Source organism: Protopterus annectens, chromosome 2.part2, assembly GCF_019279795.1.
Source record: "Protopterus annectens isolate FY-2018-M chromosome 2.part2, PAN1.0, whole genome shotgun sequence".
Classification (NCBI taxonomy): domain Eukaryota; kingdom Metazoa; phylum Chordata; order Ceratodontiformes; family Protopteridae; genus Protopterus; species Protopterus annectens.
The window spans coordinates 1133956483-1133978780 of record NC_056730.1 but is presented as its reverse complement, the minus strand read 5'-3'; the positions used below and the strand labels follow the sequence as shown (position 1 = coordinate 1133978780).

The 22298-nt window shown below is 38.7% G+C and overlaps 1 protein-coding gene across 6 annotated transcripts in view; it reads left to right on the top strand.

The window, feature by feature from the left end:
- TRPM3 (transient receptor potential cation channel subfamily M member 3) overlaps positions 1-22298 on the top strand; it is a 2946644-nt gene that overhangs the window by 2234529 nt on the left and 689817 nt on the right. For all 6 annotated transcript variants that reach the window (XM_044064372.1, XM_044064373.1, XM_044064374.1 and 3 more), the window contains one exon: positions 17784-17856. In XM_044064372.1, coding sequence (XP_043920307.1) covers positions 17784-17856 — 73 coding nt within the window. The remainder of the gene's footprint in view (positions 1-17783; positions 17857-22298) is intronic.

The following is a 22298-nucleotide window of genomic DNA, read 5'->3' as shown; positions in this document are numbered from 1 at the left end:
AACATGCCACTTGAATGTATGGTTCTTCAAGTATAGAGTTCTGTCTCTATATTATGCCCCTCCCTAGGCATTGTATTAATAAGTGACCTGAACATGTGAACTGGCTTGTTAGAGATGGAATTGAGGACCTTGGGGTGGAATCACTTGCGTATTAATAGTAGTGTTGCAGGTAGCTTATATCATTTATGGAAGCAGATTCTTTAAACAAATATAATAAATTGTGCATCTCTGTACATAATTCTCCTGATAATCTCTAATAGGGTAGTCCTGACAAAGGGGCATGAAATATTCTACTACAACCACAAGACTGTTTAGACACAGACACACAAATAAATGAACAGTGCTTCCCCTGTAACTCCTGCATAGAGCAGCTATTACCTAAAATACATACACACAGCTTTGAATTATATTAACTGCTTACAGCCCTTGGACATACATTTATGGCACCCAATTTGCAAATCAAAAAAAGTGTATGCATCGGCTGTGTACCGGATAAACAACCTTATGGTCTTTGCATGCACACTTGGATAGACAGGTTCATACAAAAGCACACAGTACAGTACACACCCATGCCCCTTGCATTGCTGTGCAGTCAGAGAAAGACCTGATGTTATTGTAACTACAGCATTGTCTTCACTGACATTGACTCGATAAGAATCATTTGCACTTTATGTTTTGGAACTGACTTATATTGCAAAAGCAAAATTGGTGAGTTTGAAGCACAGACTAGTTCAGCAACTGGCTAGTGAGCTATGTCCTCTTTTGTTTATTCCCGTACACAGCTTCTTCAGCGTGGTATGTGCAATTAGGTCAGCCCATAGTGTATCCATCATGCAGATATTCAGAGCTATTGGTAGGTCAGAACAAGGATTCCCTCTCGACAGCCTAAATGCCATCTGCTGACCCATCCTTTTGGAATCCTGCACTCTAAAGTCAGTGCTAACCTAAGCCACACCCCTCGGGGAATAACAACACACCAGAAATACTACATATAAATCATATTGCTTTATTTAGTTAAAATGGGACAGTTAAAAGTGTTCCTCACAGCTTTTTACATAAAATCAGTCTAAGACTGCACATTCTTTAAAGTAATGAAAAAAAACATCAAAATAGCTGAATGATTAAGATGTACACATGTACACATGACATAATAATAATAAGGGTGCCTTGCACAGTAAGGAGTTCAGTCTCAAAGCTCAGCTGTCAGACACTTATTAGTTAAGCTACTGCACAGGATGATTGTATTATACAAATGGCTCCTATATATGTTTCCGTGTGTTTGCCATTGTATATGTAGGTTTGTGTGCGTGTAAGTATGTGTCTATATATATATATATATAGATATATGTGTGTATATCTATCGATATATATATATATATATATATATATATATATATACATACATACACACGCATGCACTCTCTCGCTCTTTATCCCTTTGTGTGTGTGTGTGTGTGTGTGTGTGTGTGTGTGTGTGTGTGTGTGTGTGTGTGTCTCTGTGTGTGTGTGTGTGTCTCTGTGTGTGTGTCTGTGTAAAATGTATAACATTTTATTTACTTCTAATATATGTTTACAGTTTTACATTTTTTTTGCACATTTTTTGAAACACAATGTCACTGTTTCTTTTTTTTTTACTTTAGCATTTCTTCACAAAACTGAAAAAAAACTTTCTCTGACTTTCAGTAAGGCTAGACTGCCATCTTGAGTATAACAGACTGAATTTAGAGACAGATTTATCTTTTACTGCTGAATAAATTTCATTAGCTGTTAATTCTTTGTTAAATAATGAATGTATATAAACAGCAACTGTTAAATAAGGATCATTAGAAATTCATTGTGTGAAATTGTCTTCATAATATTTTTTTAAAGAAAGAATAAACAAAAGACATGACAAGTATTAGTTTTTATTTACAACTAATGTTTGATAGATCTGTAAATTTTCTCATGTCATGTCATTTACACCTGTGAATCACTGGACCAAATTTTGTTTAATGAGGGTCAATAATTAGATGTTCGTTGCAATGCATTTTTGGCAAAGGAGTGTTGGGACTTTTGTCTCTATGTAGTTCTTTCAGGGGCTGAATCCCCTGCAAGAAAATTGTTACAGATGTGTGCATAGTTAGTGTTTGCATTATTGTATCTGCTTGGTGGGAAGTACAGATATCATTCAGCATAATGTATTTCTGCTCTTTTTCAGTTTAATCTATATTCCACAGTGTTTCAGGCTTTTAAAATATATTCATTATGTGGATTTTTCATGATAGCAAGTATCTGGTGTTTTGGATTTTATGACCTGAGCTTTGTGCATCCATGTCAAGCACATCAGCTTGTGCAGGTAAAATTGCTTCTCTTACACACCCTTGCATTTCTATGCTGTTTCAATGGCTGCCACCTAGCTTGGAATGGATTATTTATTCTATGAATAATGCTGCATACATGAACAATTCATGAACAGGCATAGCATATGATAGTGAATTTTCTTTAGACACGAACACCCTTTGCTTATGCAAATAAACGAATAAGGCTTTACAGCTCATGAAGTATTTACACTATCCACATAGGCAGGACAGTGTTAAATATCTATAATGCTACACTTTCTGTGATATGACAGTTTCTAACACTGTACCTGCAGTGGCATCCATTCCTGTATTACCTCCCCAAATGATCCACAGCCCTGCAGGCTGTAGGCCCAGATGCACACATTTTTTTGCATGAGTTATTATTTTCTTTGCAAGCTGGGCCACATGTGAAATCTATATACCATGAACAGTGAGGTAAATTGTATACATCTCTGTTTGCAAGATGACATTTGCAGCTGTTTTGCATGAATCATGAGGTTGTTGGTTTATGGCATTGTCACTCTGGAGACACAGTGTCTCAGATTAACATTGTTTGCACTCAACATAATTCACAAGTCCCTTGGAGAATGGGTATTATGTTCATGAATTGCAGTCATTTTGATTAACTTATAGGGGAATGAATCTTCCTGTGGCTACCCAGTTATCCACTGATTCATATTTGAGTGAAACTTTGGTTTTGTCTGAACCAATCCCTTTTATTAACACCCTGAGTGCTACTTGCCAGCTTTATCTTGATGTATCCCTATGCTGGCAGGCTCCCAACATCAAGGAGAATAGCCTTAAAGTCCTCTCTATTTGTAAGGACTGGGAAGTGGGGTGTTGTGGGAAGATGGCCCAGATAGGATGGGTATTAACACCCTGTAACTGAATGATCATCTTCCTGAGTGAGAAATATCACATGTGATGATGTCATCATGTGCACCATGCAGCTGGATGTCTGACACATTTACATTTAATATGTTGCAGTTGTTCTTTCCTTCATGGTCCTTGACCTACAGCTCAAGTCACACTAGTTACAAAGGCACTGCTTCCCTCCCTTTGGGATAGATGGGTGGATAAGTACCTGTTTCTAATAACTTCTAGTTAATCCTTCAGGTGACTCAGAGCCTGAGTCAGCAGTAATAGAGATACATAGGTTCATAGGTTCATACTAGGCTATCTGCCAGAGGGCATTTATAAGCCTAGCCCATAGTTTTGTGGCTTACGCCACCCCTTTAGTTTGGAGAAACTATGCCCATTATTTAGCTGTGCCTCTGTCGAGCAGTGACACTGAGGTAACCCCTGGGGTGTATCTGCGATCTCCCATCCATTGATCAAGATTCCTCTTGAACAAGGCCAGCGAGGTGCTCTGCCTCACATAAACCGGGATTTTGTTCCACAGCATAGGGAGTCTCTGGGTGATGAATCTATCCCTCCAGCACGTCCTATTAATAACTGTGTCGAGGTTTAAATCTCCCGCCCTTGTGGCTCTGAGGGATCTAGATTTTTTGAGATGAAGCATGTTCATCAAATCTGGGTTTGACATGGCCTTGTATGTCAGGCATAGGTCACCTCTGAGCAAGCGGTACGCAACTGAATATAACTGGAATTCTTTCAGTCGGGCAGCATAAGACAGATTTTTGAGACCCTTTATCCTTTTGGTGAGGAACTTTTGTGGCCTCTCCAGCTGCTGCAAGTGTCGGGTCAGATACATTCCGAATGGGGCATTGTACTCGATCATTGGTCTGATGAGTGATGAGTATAGGGAGACTATGACTTCCCTTGATCTGGATGTGAATCCCTTCATGATAAGGTGGGCAATGTAGAAGGTCTTCCTAACTACTTTAGCAATATGAGTGTCGAATGAAAGGCTACTGTCAACCTGGGTTCCCAGGTCCCTAATAACTTCTTCTGTGTTCAGGGGATTGCCACCTATATGGTAGCTAGGGGTAACCTTATTTTTCCCGAAGGGTATGACTATGCATTTCTTGGCATGTAACTTAAGGCCATGGCTCTGGCACCAGTTATCCATTTCTGTGAGACCCTTCTGAAGGATATCTGTGTCGGATGTGTTTTCAACTACGGCGCCCAGTTTGCAGTCATCTGCAAACTTTGTCAGCCATAACCCTCCTGTGTTTGCTTGTACTTCAGAAAAGTAGATGCCAAACAAGAGTGGGCCCAGGACTGAGCCCTGTGGGACACCACTTGTGACAGGCTTTAAGTCTGACATGGCGCCAGCAACTCTGACCCTGTGGGTTCTGTCGCTCAGCCAGTTTGCAACCCATCTTGTAATGTATGGGTTTACATTTAAGTTGATGAGTTTTTCAATGATACCCGAATGGGGTATTGTATCGAAAGCCTTCGCCAGGTCTAGGTAGGCTGTATGGACTGCCTTTCCCTCATCAATGGCCTTGGTGACTGTTTTGAAAAAGTCAACCAAGTTTAAAAGGCATGATCTGCCTTTGACAAAGCCAAACTGGGTTGGATCCAAAGTCTGCAAATTCCCTATGTCTTTATTTATGAGATCCATTATGATCCTCTCCATGGCTTTGCAGATAAGGCTTGTCAAGCTAATGGGACGGTAATTTCCAGGGTCGGTGGAGGCGCCGCCTTTGTGGAGTGGGACCACAGTCGCTGTGCGCCACTCCCTGGGTACGTATCCGGAGGTGAGACTAAGATTAAACAGCTGTCCTAACTGTGGGTTTAATTCCTCGTTGAGTTCATGGAGCACACAGCCGGGGACACCATCAGGTCCCATGGATGCTGTGTTCTTTGCCTTGGAGAGAGCAGTTCTCACCTGGGCGTTAGAGATGTTTGGGGGGCTACAATCATTTGGTATAGATATCTCTCCTTTAGGGGGGGAGGGGGGGGAGAAGTTTGCACTGAACCTGTCAGCCAGTATGTTGGCAATGCTCTGTATCTACAGGTGTTGGGTCACTGATACAGGTGCCATGCATTTTGGAGAGCACCACAACAAATGCTATTTACAATCACTTTAAACAGAATATTTAACCCATTTTTATTTTTGTCTCACTGCCATCTGAATGCCAGACACTTTCATTGCTAAATGGCTCATTCATTTCCCTTATAATGAGGTGAAAACCATTTCAGGGGCCATCATTTAGGTTATCATCAGGAGTTCCTCCATTTTGTTTTTCATTTATAGCCCTGTCCCCATGTTGCATCTGAGTTCCAAAAGAAATATTTCCCTCTAGACTGTCCTATTCCCCTTCAAACCAGTGCTTCTATGTCGTCTCTACCATGTGATCATGTGACCATGGTATCCACCCAACATAGCCTTCCCTCTCTGCAGAGAGGCACACCAGCAATGCCATTTAGTAATCCACTCTCTCCCTGCTAAGTCCAGCATGTGCTGGAGTTCATGTTGTTCCTGAATTTTACTCAGGCCTTTATCTTTGTATACCAGCAGAGCTTGCTAATTATAAATGAAGTTTGTTTAATGATTTGTATGCTGTCTATTAAAGTCTAAGCAATGCATGCCGTACACTGCAATTACTATTAAGGAGTTACTGTAGTAATTGATGGTTGTTTTAGAACTCTACGAAAGCATACAGTACCTAATCAATGTTCATTTTCACTAAGAATTTGACTTTTCTAGCCCATTAAAAAATTTCCCAGGTATTTTAAAACATTGTAATAAATACTATTCAAAACATACTTGGAATACTGAAACAGGTAACTGCAGAAACAGGAATGCAGGCAAGAGGACTTGAGGCATGCACACAGTAGTAGTTTCCAAAGTTTATTCTTCAGACTTTGCTTCAAACAAATTTTTTTATTTATTATTTATTTTATTTTACATTTGACCGGGCAAGTCTAGCTGGATACATGTCCATTTTCAGTAGAGGCCCGGGGAGAAAAGCTCCACAATAAAAATGGGTTAGTAAAATCAAGTGTTGTTATGCATTCAAATAAGAAATATTATACAAAAGTAGGTGTTACAGAGAAAAAAACTGGTTCATAAGTATTAAAACAGTAACCATAAAGCGCTTTTCATCTCACCCCTTAGTGAGACTTCACCCTTTGACGTATAGGGCACTCCTCAGATCGAGAAGTTGACCCCAATTATTTTCAGGAAAGATACCTACTCGAACGCTTTTTTACATTTTGACAGTTGTCATCCACTATTTTAAAAGTGTTCAGTGGTAAAAGGCCAACTGGTACGAGCAGCTCGGATGGTTTCTACACAAGAGGAGTTTTTACTAGAATGTAATCAACTTCAGGACATGTTTATCAAGAGGGGATACCCTCTACCTATGGTTAGGGAACTGGTAAGAGAAGTACAAAACAAGAGGCATAGGGGCATGTACCAACCTATACTAGGGGTTAAAATGAATGAGGATCAAATGGAAATCAACCAAGTTTGGATGGTTCATGATAATGCTCTTTTAGTAGGGTCCACTTTTATTACTACTTTTAGTAGCAATAGTTATGATATCAAAGACATCATTAATAAGAACTGGGATTTAATTGTCCTTGACCACAATTTATATGCTAAATTGAAGGACCCCCCCTAGAGTAGTTTTTAGACTTGGTAGGAATTTAAAAAGCTTATTACAAACTAGGAAGGAAGACAGTTTAGGAGGCAAGAGGAAAGGGATGATTTATTTTATTTATTTTTATTTTACATTTGTTAACCGGGCTAGTCCAGCTGGATACATGTCCATTTTCAGTGGAGGCCCAAGGAGAAAAGCTCCGCTAACTACTACATAACAAAATAATACATCAATATACAATAGTACAAAACAAAAAACAAGAACTTTAAACCTCAAATACAGTATAATTAGGCAATAGAGAACAGACTGAGACTTAGAAGATAAGCTCGGTGAGTAACTAACAAGGTTAAAAAATTAATTACAATATTTATAAGTTGAGAAAAGGGTGGAATCTATTTTTAGGAGGGGGGGACAGAGACACCACAGAAATGGAAAGAGTATCATGATAAAGGTAAGAAAGAGGAGGAGAGGGGGGGTAAAGAAGGGAGGGAGTCAAGAAGGTCAGCTAGGGTTATTGCAAGAGAAAAGCTAGAGGTCGGTTAGGAAGTGCTTATTTAGTTTTAAATAAGGAGGGAGTCAAAAGGTCAGCCAGCGTTATTGCACGAGCATAGCCAGTGGTTGGTTAGGAAGTGTTTGAGTTTGGATTTAAATAATAGAATTGAGGTCAGGGATGTAAGGTCTTGGGGAAGTTGATTCCACACTTTGCCAATTGAGTTGGAAAATGTAGAGTCGCCTGCTGCGTTATTTGATAGAGAAGTTTGAATCAAAATTTTGTTGCAAGAGCGTAGGTTTTTTTAGATTACTGTAGGGTTTTATGAGGGTGGAGAGCATAGGTGTGTATTATCTGGGTGATGGAGGGTTTTGTGGGCGATTGTAAGTTGGTAATATTGAATTAGTTGTGGTAACTCTAGCCATCCTAGTTTTAGGAGATTCAAGCAATGATGAGTTCTATATGGAGAGGCAGTAGCAAATCTGGCAATGTGGTTGTATGAGGTTTCAAGATTGTTGAGATTATATTTTGAAAGATTAGTGTATATGGGGGAAGCATATAGTAGGGTAGAAATTAAGTGGGTTCGAACTATAGTAGTTCTAGCTTCAGGAGTTAGGAAAGACTTGATTCTGTAGAGTGAGCCTAGTTTTCTGTTAGTTGATTTTATGATGGAGTTAATATGAACGTCAAATTTTAGTTGGTTGTCAATAATCACACCCAAGAGTTTGGTTGTTTGGTCTGGAGTAATTAGGGTACCATTGTTAGATGTGAGAGTGAAGTTGATAGAGGGAGACAGGTGTGTGGGTGTAAAGAGGAGGAGTTTGGTTTTCTTTGGGTTGAGGAGGAGACAGTGATTAGAGAACCATTTCTCTATTGTGGTGAAGGTTTTTTGAGTGATGGAGTGAAGGTCGGCCTGGGTAGTGGCAGAGCAGATAATGGCGGTGTCATCAGCATATTGAATGCAAGTAGATTGAGGGGTGGCAAGATGCAGGTCATTAATAAAAATAGAAAACAGTAGAGAACCTAGGATGGAGCCCTGAGGGACCCCTATAGAGGTGGGGAGAAGTTCAGAAAGATGGTTGTCCCATAGGACAGCTTGTTTCCGATTATGCAGATAGGATGTGAACCATCTTAATGCAAGATTGTCCAGAGAGAGAGATTTTAAACGATGTAAGAGTAGTTGATGATTGACCATGTCAAAGGCTTTTGACAGCTCTACAAAGAAAGCTGAAGAAAGAATTTTTTTTGTTGCAATTTTTGTTAATAGAGTCTATGAAGGATATTAAGGCTGTGGTGGTGCTATGGAAAGGTCGAAACCCATGTTGGCAATTGGCTAGGAGATTATTACATAGGAGGTGATTAAGCAACTGTTTGTGGATGCATTTCTCCATTATTTTTGCAAGAGGAGATAGTAATGCTATGGGCCGGAAGTTAGAGTACTCAGTTGAGTCACCCCCTTTGAAAAGAGGAATGATGTGTGAGATTTTCCAAACTAAAGGGATAGTGTTTTCTTTTAAAGTCCTATTAATTAGTATAGAGATAGGGTAGGCTATAGCTTTTGCACCTAGCTGGAGGTATTCTGCTGGTAAGTTGTCAGCTGAGGGGGTTGTGGGTTTCAGTTTTTGAAGTAAGGACAGTATATAAGAGGTAGGTATGGGTTTGAGTTGAAATGGGGGAGGTGTACAGCTTGGGGTAGGTAGTGTAGAGGTGTCAGGGTTTTGCTGGTTATTTAGTTTTAGTATTGCTGAAGTAAAGAATGTGTTAAAGGCATTGGCTGTTTGTAAGGGGGAGTCAGGGTTGGAGTATAGTGGGCTAGGTGTTGCAGCTTTGCCAGGAGATAGTAGTGTGTTAATAGCGTTCCAAAATTTATGTGGTTGATGGGGGGAAGATAGTTGTAGTTGAGTATAAAAGTTCTTTTTATCTTTTAGGATGGCTTGCTTTGTCATGTTTCTTTTTTGTTTAAAAGTAAGATGATCAGTACTGCTTTTAGTGGTTCGCCATTTAGTCCAGGCTTTATTCCTACTAAGGATTAGTTGTTTAGTATTACTTGTGAGCCATTGAGCTGTTTTAAATTTCATGCGTATAGAACGCAGGGGGGCATGATGTTCAAGAATGGTAAGAAAAATATTATTAAAGTGGTTAACAGCTTCATCTATAGGGAGAGTCTTAAGAGGTGACCAGTTAACATGCATAAGTTCATTTTGGAACTTATAGGGATCAAATTTTTTTTTGCTACGCGATGAACGAATTAGGGGAGGTATAGCAAAATGTGTTTTATGCCTAATAATAAAGGTTAGGGAGTGGTCACTAAGGTCATCTGGGAGAGTTCCTGTTGTATATTTTTGTTGGGGACTATTAGTTAAGATCCAGTCAAGTATGGTTTCTTTATTATTAAGTTTGTTTGTTCTAGTTGGGGAGTTTATGTTTTGATAATGTGTAGCATGTGCCCCCAATGCCCCTTCATGGAGAGTGGGGTCAACTTCTTGATCAGAGGAGTGCCCTATGTGTCAAATGGAAAATTTGACTGTAATACTAAAAGTATAGCCTATTTGGCCCAATGTCAAGCCTGCCTCCTTTACAGGATTGTTTTCTTTGCTCCAGTCTTTATAGCTTTTTAGCTTGATGGTTTTAAATTCAGACAGCATGGGGCTAATATAAGTGTTTTTTTATATATTTCTTCATCTTTCTTTTTAGAACTGTCATTAATAACTACCACTGAAAGTTATTTAAGATTTTAATACTTTTTCACACAGTGGTAAAGTATATTATTTTATACTGTTTTCAATTTTACACTTCATTCTTGATATCTAACTTTTTACTGTTACTTTAACTATTGGTTTTAATGTTAGCATGGTTTTTAAATATTTCTGAATATACTTTTAAAAGGTCTTTTAAGAGTGTTTTCGAACTGATGAGCTATTTTTATATTTACACATATACAAATATATTTACTGCCTACGTACTTGTTTTACAAGAAGCTGGATTTTTAAAGAAGCATACAATGGGTTAATTGTTCTTTCCTGCTTACCTTGGGGGCGGGTTTGTCTTTTGCTTGGAGGAAGTTGATGTGGTTTGAATTTGTATTTACTGTTTGAAACATTCTTGTTGCAACTGTCTGATGAAGTCTCACTAAGGGGTGAGACGAAAAACGCTTTATGGTCACTGTTTTTTATTGTTTTTATTGTTTGTTTGAAGCAAAGTTTGAAGAATAAACTTTGGAAACTACTACTGTGTGCGTGCCTCAAGCCCTCTTGCCTGCATTCCTGTTTTTACTATTCAAAACATGTTTATGAAGTACATTCTTAAATGGTTTTGCATTTATGATTTGCTGATTTTGCTTGTTTGTAAAAGTAATTCACAGGTTTTACTATGCAAATACTATAACAGTGAAACATTGTAAAGAAACAGGCACTAGAATTTCATTGCTGTATTATGTGGTTCTGTCTCAATCATACATGCTTAATAGTTAAAAGGAGATGGATAAGTTAGATATGTCAAATGTTAAATCCAGATTTTATATATATATATATATATATATATATATATATATATATATATATATATATATATATATAGTTAGATCCAGACTGCCTAAGGCTTTGCAAACATTTCTGCTCTTCTCAGAAAGTTGCCTATATACATGTGCATTGGGGTGGTCTTTCCTACCTATCTTCCAGCAGGTGTGTAATCTGTGTTTCATTTTTTTTACAGCAGATTAACCCTTAAAAGACCAAAGCCAATCATTTTCAGACATTACTTTTACAGTCAGAGGGACATCACATAGATTAAGCATATGATTCTTCTAGACATCAACCTAACAAGCATCCCAACGTTATCGTATTGAGAATAGGCTAATGCAACTGCCTTTACCTTGATTTTTTTGGAGCACATCTTTGAGTATACAAATGATAGGCTTATCAAATCAAAGCTAAACTGCATTGGTATTAGAGGGAATTCAAGGCATTATTCAATTGAATCTTAAAGGGACAGTCCCAGGGATTTTTTTTGCTTTGATTCTGGTCTTTGTTTACATTTTCAGTCAGGCTTTCTGAGCATGCCCCAGCTTTGCTTATAGGAGTTGGGGAAGGGTGCTTACAGGAAGTGTCAGTGGTCTTAGTCAAATTCCATCTCAAATTGCAATTGTACTCACAACAGCTCTCACTGAGTCATTCATTAGTTTTGCCTGTGCATTTTATCCTCAGAGAAAAGTAGCCTTTCAGGAACTTTATGACCTCACTTGCTACTACTTTGCAGGAAAGCATATGAGCAATGCAAAGCTAAAACGTTACTAACAGAATTTTCATTTCATTTCATATTTTATTTTGTGTGGATTTCTAAATGCTAGCTAACTGCTATAATGTTACACATGACTGCTACTTGCTCTGTAGAAAGGGTCAGAATGATGCAAGTTTCGAACAGTAATAGAACCAGTCTTCTTTTTTCATGTTTTGTTTTTGATCTCTGAATACTAGCCAAGTGTAATGGCTCTCTGACCAGCTGTAAAAACATGAAGTTCAAAACTTACTGTCACAATGGGGTCTGTACACTACAGCAAGCTATGATAGTTATTCATACTAATTCTGAGATTGCTTTACTATGGTGTAAGGGGAATACATCAATAGACTGCTAAGACTTAGTATGAATTCACTAAACTTTACTCTTTTGACTGTAATGCTCACAGTTATGCTATGTACAATAAATAAGGAAAATAAAAAGTTACACAATTAAGATAATCTTTTTGACATGTTCATAAAAAGTAAACATTGAGAGTCTTGCCTAACCATCCCCACCACAAACACACACAGACATGTAGTAACCTTATTGTTTTCCAGTGACTGGGGACTGAAAGCTTTGAAAGGAACTGGATTTTGTTAATTGTGTTCACTAGAGGGAATGAAAACAGGGCTGCATAAAGTAAACTGAAAACAGGAGTAGGATTGATAATGATGTGGTAAGTGGGTGGTAACAAGTGGGAGGTATCAGGACAAGTTTCTTTTGGTCACAAGTTTAGACTCTGGGATTATCCCTTTAAGTGATTGGGTCCAAACCCACAGGAACATTGTTCATCTGTATGGCCTTAACAGCTTGTTTCTTTCAACTTTTCTGCTCAGAGCTGGGGATTCAGATATGTTAAACATGGGATTCTGCCTATGCCGTGTCTTTTTTTTTTCTTTTGAGAAACCGTACCACAATTGTTATGGATATTATATAGTTACGTCTATACTTTCATTTGATAATGCATTGAAATGTATTGGTTTGCTGATTTTTTTTAAGAATATAAGACTATAGCAATAGCTATAATATTAATAGATCTTAATGCAGTTAAAAAATCAAATTGCAACATTTTGATTCTCATTTCAGTTGAGTTTATGTGTGTATAATTGTTACACTGATTGCTTTTATGTAGAGAGCATTGATCAGTGGTCAAAAAGACATTTAAAGATTCACGTGAATGAAATGTGCAGACACAGAAAACAGATGATAGATACTCTTGTCCTAGCTTTTTCACTTCTGTGGTGATAAATGCCTTTCATGAAGTCTTTAAAAATATCTTATAATCATTGTGGCGGGGCTCCTTAAAAAGAATGATTAAATATCCATTTCTGAATTTCAATTTGTTCGAATTTCCTTGACCATGACCTCAAGTAAACTTGTTTTTAATGTTTGCTATTACTTAGAAATAAAACACAGATTTTCAAGTAAAAGTTATTCTGGCAATGTTATCTATGAAAAATGTGTAAAGGAAGTTCATAGATCTTCTGCTCTGGGTTTATGCATCATCACATTCTGTAATGCATTTTATCACATAGTGAGTACAATACGGTTGACATAATAAATGTCCTTATTTTTACCATTTAGAATGCCAGTTATAATTTGTCATTGTCATATAAAGGTCACACTAACCACTACATGCTGGCTTTCTCTGTGAGAAGGAGTAGATCTCAATTTCCTAGCATGCAGCAGTCTACTCATTGCATTCAGACAATCTGGATTTTTCATATTTTACAGCTTAAAAAGTTGTATTATTTTTTGTTATTTGAAATAGATCATTTAGTCGTTCAGTAGAAAATGGTAGGGAAATGTTTTAACTGTCTGTCTTAAGTTGTTCAATGGAAACAACATGCTATATGTAAAATAAATGCAGATCTGTTCAGTCACTGCAGTCTCCAACATGTTTTGTTATCTGACTCTGTTCTTGCTGGGTCTGTCACAATGAATATCTACTCTGCTTAGTGCAATCACTGAAGTGAGATGAGTTAAATTATAGCTTCACACACCGAGTTGGTGTAGGATGATTTTTTTCATCTCTGGCTAACCTTTTTTTCCAAGTTTCATTCTTATGGTTTATGTAACATCCCATGCATTGAGTGTTTGCAAGCTTCTTATAATGTACATATTTCAACAGATTTTTTTTCTTACTAATTAAGAAATGATTATTTTGTAAAACTAAAAATAAAATGTATTTAGAAAACGTTCCTAGTTGACTTTGTATTTGCTTCTGTCAGGTTGCTTACCTAACTTTTACATTGCAAAGTGTGAATCAAAATAAGCAGTATTTAGATAGAAGTTTCATGAATAATTAATAGGGGAACTCAGCATGATAGTGTAAGATGCATTATGTTTTAACAAAGCTTTCACTTGCTGTGCTTTGGGTTGACCTTGATAACCCGACAATGCACTAATTTTAGGTTTGTACCTTGTAGCTTCTATTGAGGAGCTAAACATTTAGTCACGTAAATTCATTCATAAATTAAAAACATGGCTTCCGAAAGTAATTTACCTGCACATAACACCTATATCAGGGATGTGTTATACAGCGATAAAATAACAAAATGGTGTTCTAAATCTACTTTAGAAAAAAAATCCTAATTAGAGTTTACCTCGTATGGCTTTCCCAGGCAAAATTACATTCCAAAAATTGTAACCCATTTTTTTTTTCTTCTTTTGATTTTTCCACAAACTGAGCAGCATCTGTATTTTGCCATCACATATGTTCTGATATATTGCTGCAACCCTTAAGGCTTTCATTAAAATGTCTCCTCAGAGCTGTACGATTGCCTTTGATTTCTTGTATATCTGTCTTTCCTTACCATAGTACCAAAGCCTCTTCTGGACCATTTTTGCTGTCCATTCTAAAACTAGGTATCGCCAGTCTCTTAACAGCTTCTGTCCATGTACTGATACTGGAACTTAGAGAATGGGCAACATGTGCATTGACATCCTGATGAGCAAATGTTCTCCAGCAGTGTGCTAATCTACAAGTAATGCACACTGAAAAGAAGCATGCCATTTCACAGCATCATATTAAGCTGCAGTGAAGCTTGGACAGATAAAAAAACAACAGCCACCATTTTTAATACTCACTAAATGGCATTTTGCTGCTTAACGAATATAAAACTAAAAGAAAAAGTAAATAAAAGAAAAAAGAAAGGCATGTGTATATGTATGACTCTGTGTATATGTGTGTGTGTGTGTGTGTGTGTGTGTGTGTGTGTGCGTGCGTGCGTGCGTGTGTGTGTGTGTGTGTGTGTGTGTGTGTGTGTGTGTGTGTGTGTGTGTGTGTGTGTGTGTGTGTGTGTGTGTGTGTGTGTGTGCCTGTGTTTGCATGTGTGACAGCATGTGAGAGAGAGAGTGAACACTGACTGTAATAGCCAGTCCATCAGGACAGATTCATTAAATATTACATGTATGAAACTGTTAGTGTCTAGCATTATTGACTGAATTTAATCCTCAGTGAATTATTAGGAAATCAATGGACAACACTAAGCAGCAAAATCATGGTGAGTAAAGGGGAGAGGGGGGATTGCAATATCTTCATTCTGTTTTTTTTTCATTCATTGCTCAGAAGGAGATCTCTCAGGATGTGTTTATTTAACAAAGTCGCTGTTAAGTAATGTGTGTGTGTGTGTGTGTGTGTGTGTGTGTGTGTGTGTGTGTGTGTGTGTGTGTGTGTGTGTGTGTGTGGTGCAGTGGTACAGCGGTAAACGTTTGCTCCTCACAGCAAGAAGTTCTCTGATTTAATTCTCAGCTGGGGTGCCTTCTGTGCAGTGTCTGCATGTCCTCCCTGCATTTGCATAGGTTTCCTCCCACATTCCAAAGACATGCATAAGGAGTATTTCTCCCCATGCCTCCTGTGAAAATAGGCTCAGTCCTAGTTGGACTTCCCCAGTCAACAAATGTTAAATAAAATATATCTTTGCATATATATATATATATATATATATATATATATATATATATATCTATGGGATCCGTACGGATCACCAAGAGACAACATAACTGAAAGAGATTCTGCCGGGCATACTTGCGCGAAAGTGCTTCTCACCGAAAAACACTTTCGCGTAAGTATGCCTGTTGCAGAGATCGCACTACAGTGGGGATAAGGGAAAATTCCCTTTTCCCCACTGTATTGTGACCTCAGAGTGAGAATATTTAAGCAGAGGTGTGTGGGGAGTGCAGCAAGCCCCCCTGCAAAAATGTTAAAGTAATGTTTTATTATTTTTTTTTAAACACACTTTAACGAAAGTGCTTTTTCGGTGAAAGCACTTTCGTTAAAGTGTGTTCGGTGAGTGCGGATTCGGACTATTGAACTTTCATTTAATAGTCCTAGATCCATACATATATATATATATATATATATATATATATATATATATATATATATATATATATATATATATATATATATATATATATTCATTTATGGTTTACTATCAGTATCTTGAACATGCCTTGTGTGAAACTTACATGTCCAGTATTCTGAATACAGAAAACCCATTAGTTGATGGTGGGAATGTCGAATACAGATGTGCATAACGCCATTCAATCCAATGCAGTTGACCATGACATTCTCAGCCATATGTAGTCTGGCAGGTGGTGCATACGTGGGCAATGTTTCATATTGAGATCATGCGACAGTGTGGATAGGGAGATTTACCCTTTTCTGCACTGTAGTGCGATGTCAGAGTTGGAATATATAAGTGGCAGGGGGTGTGGGGGGGGTTCTGGGGTGCTTGCCCCCCTCCAAAAACATGACTGTCAGTGCTGTGCAGTACGAATGTGGTCCATATGGACTGCTGCAAAGAGGACATCAGACTGCAGAAGTCAAATTCAACTTTGCCTGTATTAGTGTCCGATATTTCAGCCTAATAAGTATTCCAAACATCGAATGTGTAAACCGCATTTTTGACATGCTTACATTCTGATGTTTGATGTTTTGATTTATTGTATATATATATACATATATATATATATATATATATATATATATAGAGAGAGAGAGAGAGAGACATTAAGTACATGCATAACTCATATTTTCGATGTAAAATACTCCTTCAAACATTAATTGAAGAGACTTTGAAACATTAGGTAAAGAAACTATTTTACATCAACAATATAAAATATATATAAAAAGAAGTAAATCAAAATAATTTAATGGATAATTTAAATAATACTCTATTCTCTACATGGAATAATAGCCTCTAGTGTATGTTATTGTGGAAATAATCCTAAAGGTTTCTAGCTGAAGTTCATTTTGTGCTCATTAGAATCTGAAATGCACATTTCATCCACTCAAGAATTTTTGAAGTAGTTTGTCAAGAAACTTGTAAAATATTCAAACAGGACTTCATGCAGTGTTCATTTGAGTCAATTGGATTTTATTCGAGGCTTTATCCCAGTATGCTACCAGTGCGGACTACCCTTTAAAATATAATTTTGATGAGGAAGCTTGAAGTCAATGCTTATACCATCTTAATAAAATATTTTTTCTGAGACTGAATCAGTGAGCTACTTTATTGTTTTAAAAGGCAATAGTTTGTTATATATTGCATCCGATTTATGTTTTAGCTATCATAGTTTTTTTTTATGTAGTACAGGTGCTTGTACTTTATATCGTTTAGTTGGTTCTGTGTGCTGATATTTATTCTGAACTGTATGTGTGGATCCATGTCGCACATTTCTGTTATTGAATTGCTGTTGTCATTTATTAATGTTGCTCAAAATGAACAGCTTATGCTAGGTTACAAGCTCTTCACTCATGGAGATGCTTGTAATTTGGTATTTTGAATTAGTATATGCTATTTTACCTGGACAACTAGTAACAATTGTGCCTTATAGATAAGTGCAGGATGTTTTGCATCTGATGCTTAAGGATTATGTTTAGTTTAGTTATGTTCCTTCGGTATTCTGCAGACCTCTCACAAAACTGCTTTATAGCTTCATAGGTAAGTACTAAGCTAGTTGCCTTTATGGGCCATTTCAAGAGTTTCATTAGGCTTTGTGGCCATAAAATAAGTGCCACCATCATAAAAGGAAGCTTACCAATGATTTGGGATGTTAGGTCTTTAATAATGTCGTTAATAAAAGAAAGCAAATTAATATTCATCATGAAGTACGCATTTAAAAGAAAATTTTTTTTCTTACTTATATTTGCAGATAACTGTCTTCCGAATGGGATCTGAAGGCCATCAAGACATTGATTTAGCAATACTGACAGCACTTTTGAAAGGTAATGGATACCTGCAGAAATTGCGATGCTGTATTCTGTCATAATATTTCTGTCATGTCATTGTTTCTGGTGCAGTTTCAAACACTTTGATTTCAGAAGTCTATTTTAAAAGACTGGCATCCTTATGTAGGAGATTCTGTTTCTGATATTTATGTAAACTCAACAGTTTTTTTTTTACTTTGTGTTTCTTCAAAAATGACTTAAACATACTCTTGCTAATGTGTTTTAAACAGAGATCCAGGTTTCTGTTTTTTTTTTCCACTTTTAGGATCATAGGTTCATAGGTGTGTACTAGGCTAATGGCCCTGGAGCCATTACAAGCATAGCCCATAAGATTACCCTGGCTTCGTGCCACCCAACCTTAGTTCCCAGTGCCTCTGTTGAGTAGAGCCACTGGAGTGCTCCCTGGGGTGAATTTTCTATTTCCCATCCACTCAAGATTTCTCTTGAAGAGGGGCAGTGAGGTGCTCTGTTTGACATGTGTGGGAAGTCTATTCCATAGCATGGGCGGTCTGACCCAGTCTCTGGGTTATGAACCTGTCCTTCCAGCACATCCTGTTGATTGCGGTAATGAGGTTGAGGTCTCTGGAGCATGTGGTGCAGAGGGATTGGGATTTCTTTAGATGTAACATTTCTAACAGAGCTGGGTCAGACATGGCTTTGTAAGACAAGTAGAGATCGCATCTAAGTAGGTGTTATGAGACAGAGAATAGTTGGAGTTTTTTAAGTCTGTCCATATAGGACAAGTGTTTAAGCCCTAGGATCCTCTTTGTGAGGTACTTTTGCGGCCTCTCCAGTTGCTGCGGGTGTCTAGTGAGGTACATGCCAAATGGGGCATTGTACTCAATGATTGGCCTAATGAGGGAAGAGTAGAGGGAGACAATGACCTCTTTCTTCCTGGATGCAAAACAATTAGTAATGAGATGTGCCACATAGAAGGACTTTCTGACCACATTCAAATGTAGTGGTCCAAAGAGAGGTTGCTGTCAACTTGTGTTCCCAGATCTCTTATAATGTCTTCTGTGTTCAGTGGACTACCATCGATGTGGTAATTCATGGGAACTGGGTTTTTCCCAAAGGGGATGATGACACATTTTTTGGCATTGAGCTTAAGGCCATGGTTCTGACACCAGTCGTTGGTCTCAGTGAGGCCTTTCTGTAGCATGTCAACATCACTTGGAGAGTTAATAATGGCTCCCAACTTGTGAACTTTGTCAGCCAATGTCCCTTCATGTTTGCCTGGACTTCTGAGAAGTAGATACCAAACAGGAGAGGACCCAGGACCGATCCCTGTGGGACTCCACTCATGACTGGACAGGAGTCTGACTTGGAGTCAGCTACTTTCACACTGTGGGTTCTATCTGTGAGTCAGTTTGCAACCCACCTAATGATATAGGGGTTGATGCCTAGCTTAGTGAGTTTTTTTATGATTCCTGAGTAGGGAATGGTATCAAAGGCCTTGGCCAGATCAAGGTAGGCTGTATGAACCACCTTGCCTTCATCCACAGCTCTGGTGACTGACTCAAAGAAGTCGACCAAGTTGAGCAGGCATGATCTACCCTTCACAAAACCAAAGTGTGTGGAATCCAGAGTTTGAAGATTCCCTATATCCTTGTTTATTAGGTCCATGATGATGCATTCCATAGCTTTCAGTATCAGACTTGTCAGGCTAAGGGGGCGATAGTGCCCAGGGTCTGTAGTTACTTCTCCTTTTGTGGAGAGGAATGACTATAGCAGTGCGCCATTCAGTAGAGACAAAGCCTGTGGTGGGGCTGTGATTGAGCAGAGCACACAGATGAGGTGCCAGTTCACTCTGTAGTTCATGTAGAACACAGCCAAGGATATTGTCAGGTCCCATAGAAGCTGTATGCTTGGCCTTGGACAGTGCTGTTTTAACCTGTGCAGCAGTAATACTGGGTGCCTGGCAATCTACTGGTATTATGATTGGTCCTTTTTGCGGGGGGGAAAGAGGGGTAAAGTTGGCACTGAATCTGTCGGCCAGTATATTGACAAAATCTGTTGGCTCAGTATAGGAGGTACCATTGTGCAGTAGCTCAGAACAAATCTGGGTATTGCCGTGGAGATTCTTTAAATAACTATAGAAGGCCTTCTGGTTGTCTTTACTATCTGCTTCAGTTCTGTTTTCATAGCTAGCTTTAGAGGATTTGATGAGGGATTTCAAGTTTTTATTGAGGCTGATAAGGGAGTTTTTCCACTCTTGGAACTTCACCTTATTCCACATCAGTTTCCTCCTTCTGTTGTAGAGTTTGTTTATGGCAGGGACCCCCAGATAGGCTTCCTTTTTTGGAGGAGAGCGTCTTGGTTATATTGGGTATGGTGAGATCCATACGTGTTCGTACAGTGCATTCATGTATGATTCAGCGGTCATGCAGCTATTCTCCATTTGCATGGGTGTCATGAAGTTAGCCACCTCTTTTTATAGGACCCCAAAGTTAGCTTTGGATAAGTTTTTCATGGTGGCTACCTTTGTGGGGGGGGTGAATTTCCAAGGTGATTAGTTTGTGGTCGGATCTAACCAGGGAGGAGTTTACTATTGGTGTAGAGCAATGGTCACCCATGTTAGTAATGACCAGGTCAAGGATGTTGCTACTTTGAGTGGGGGTAAGAACGAGCTGGTCCAGGGCATTGGAATTAATGAATTCCATGAAACTTCGGGCAGGTGTATTGGTACATGAGTAGTTTTCCCGGTTACTAGAGGGGTAGTTGAAGTCGCCCAGTATGAGAGTGTTAGACTGGACCCTAATATTCTCCAAGGTGCTTAGGAACATGGAGTGTGAGTCTTGGGACATAGTTGGGGACCTATAACAGGCTATGACCTGAATCTTTTTCTTACCCAATGTTAGCTGCACCTAAAGTATCTTTGATGCGTTATGTTGGGCTACCAGTCTGGAGGTGTGTGCATCCTTTATGAATATGGAAACACCACCGCCTTTGGAGCTTCAGTCCAAGTTCTGGGACTGAAAGGTGTGGAATGAGCTATAGCCTGTTAGTGCAGGGGTGCTTTCTGCTGCCTTGAACCAAGTCTCTGTTACAGCACAAATGTCAATGTTCTCCATTTGAAGGAGTGCTTTGAGCGAGTGCATTTTGAGAATTAGACTTCTAGCATTGAGCAGCATGACCCTCAGATTACATTTGTTTGTAGCTGTTACGGTGGTAATTTGATCTTTGGAACACCATCTAAAAAGGCACTATAGGGGTGGCAAGAGGCTTGGCCAGTATCTGGAAGCCCAGGGGTGAAAGATGCAGGCCATCTCTGGCAAAGCATCGAGGTCTGTCAATCGTGTCATCCCAGGCAGACAGATAATAAATCCCCTTAGAATGACACCAGAAATGTAGCCAATTGTTGAACTCAATCATTTTCTGCTTGTACTGTGGTATCATTCTGGGTGATGGTAGGATGCTGCTCAGGGCTAGGGTCATACCCACCTGGGCTACATAATCTGAGAGCTCCTACATGTCTCTTTTCATGTAGTCCAGGTAGGTACATCTCAGGTCATTCACACCCACATGTACAATGACAGAGTCATATTTGTGCCTGTTGTTGAGGGACCTGAGTGCATGCGTTATGTGGTGGATCCTGGCACCTGACAGGCAGCTGACTGTTACTTTCTCCTTATTTAGCCTAGTGAGTGGGACATCAGTGTGCCTCACTATCGAGTCACATATGACTAGTGTGCTGGGCATGCTGTTTTTCCTTAGGGGCTTTGGTTGAGTGGCACACTGTTTAGGAGAGTTATGTGTCTCATGATTAGTGTTGTGTTGTGGTGGTCTAGTGCATTTCTGCCTTGGTGGTCTCTGCTGTTTGGGTAGATTTTTACTGAGAGCCTTTGTGAAGGTGGGTGTGTGGTTTGTATTTTTATGTGAAGGCAGTGCTGGTATCAGTGGCGGCTGGTGACTTCAAATCACAGGGGGGCTGCAGGAGACGCTGAATGGGTGGGGTCAAAGGGAAGGGGTGTGGTCAACCATAAAGGGGAGGAGCTATGCACAAAACCACAAAAAAATAACTTTAATTAAATATGCTGCCCTGGGTGGCAAACCATCATTATGAAAGTCCAATCAAGACAAAAATAAGTGTAGAAGAATAAAAATATTTCAATGCATTGGCTGCATGACAGCTTACTTAATATCTAGAGGGAAACAAAAGGTTGAGGCATGAAAAATAAATTACTTTTAAATACATTACTGGAATGCCAGTCAAAATCAAGTATATAAAAACCAGAAGCACTCAACTCAAACCACTTCCCTTGCACTGCAGTTCTAATTATAATATATTCAGGTTTATTAAAGTACCAAGCAACATGCTGAAAGTAGAAATCTATGTGATGCCCCACTTGAAAAATGTTTCTTATCCAAAAAGACCTGCTGCCTGACAACTTGTTTCATGGGGAAAACATGATAAAAGTAAAATGAAAAAGCAAACA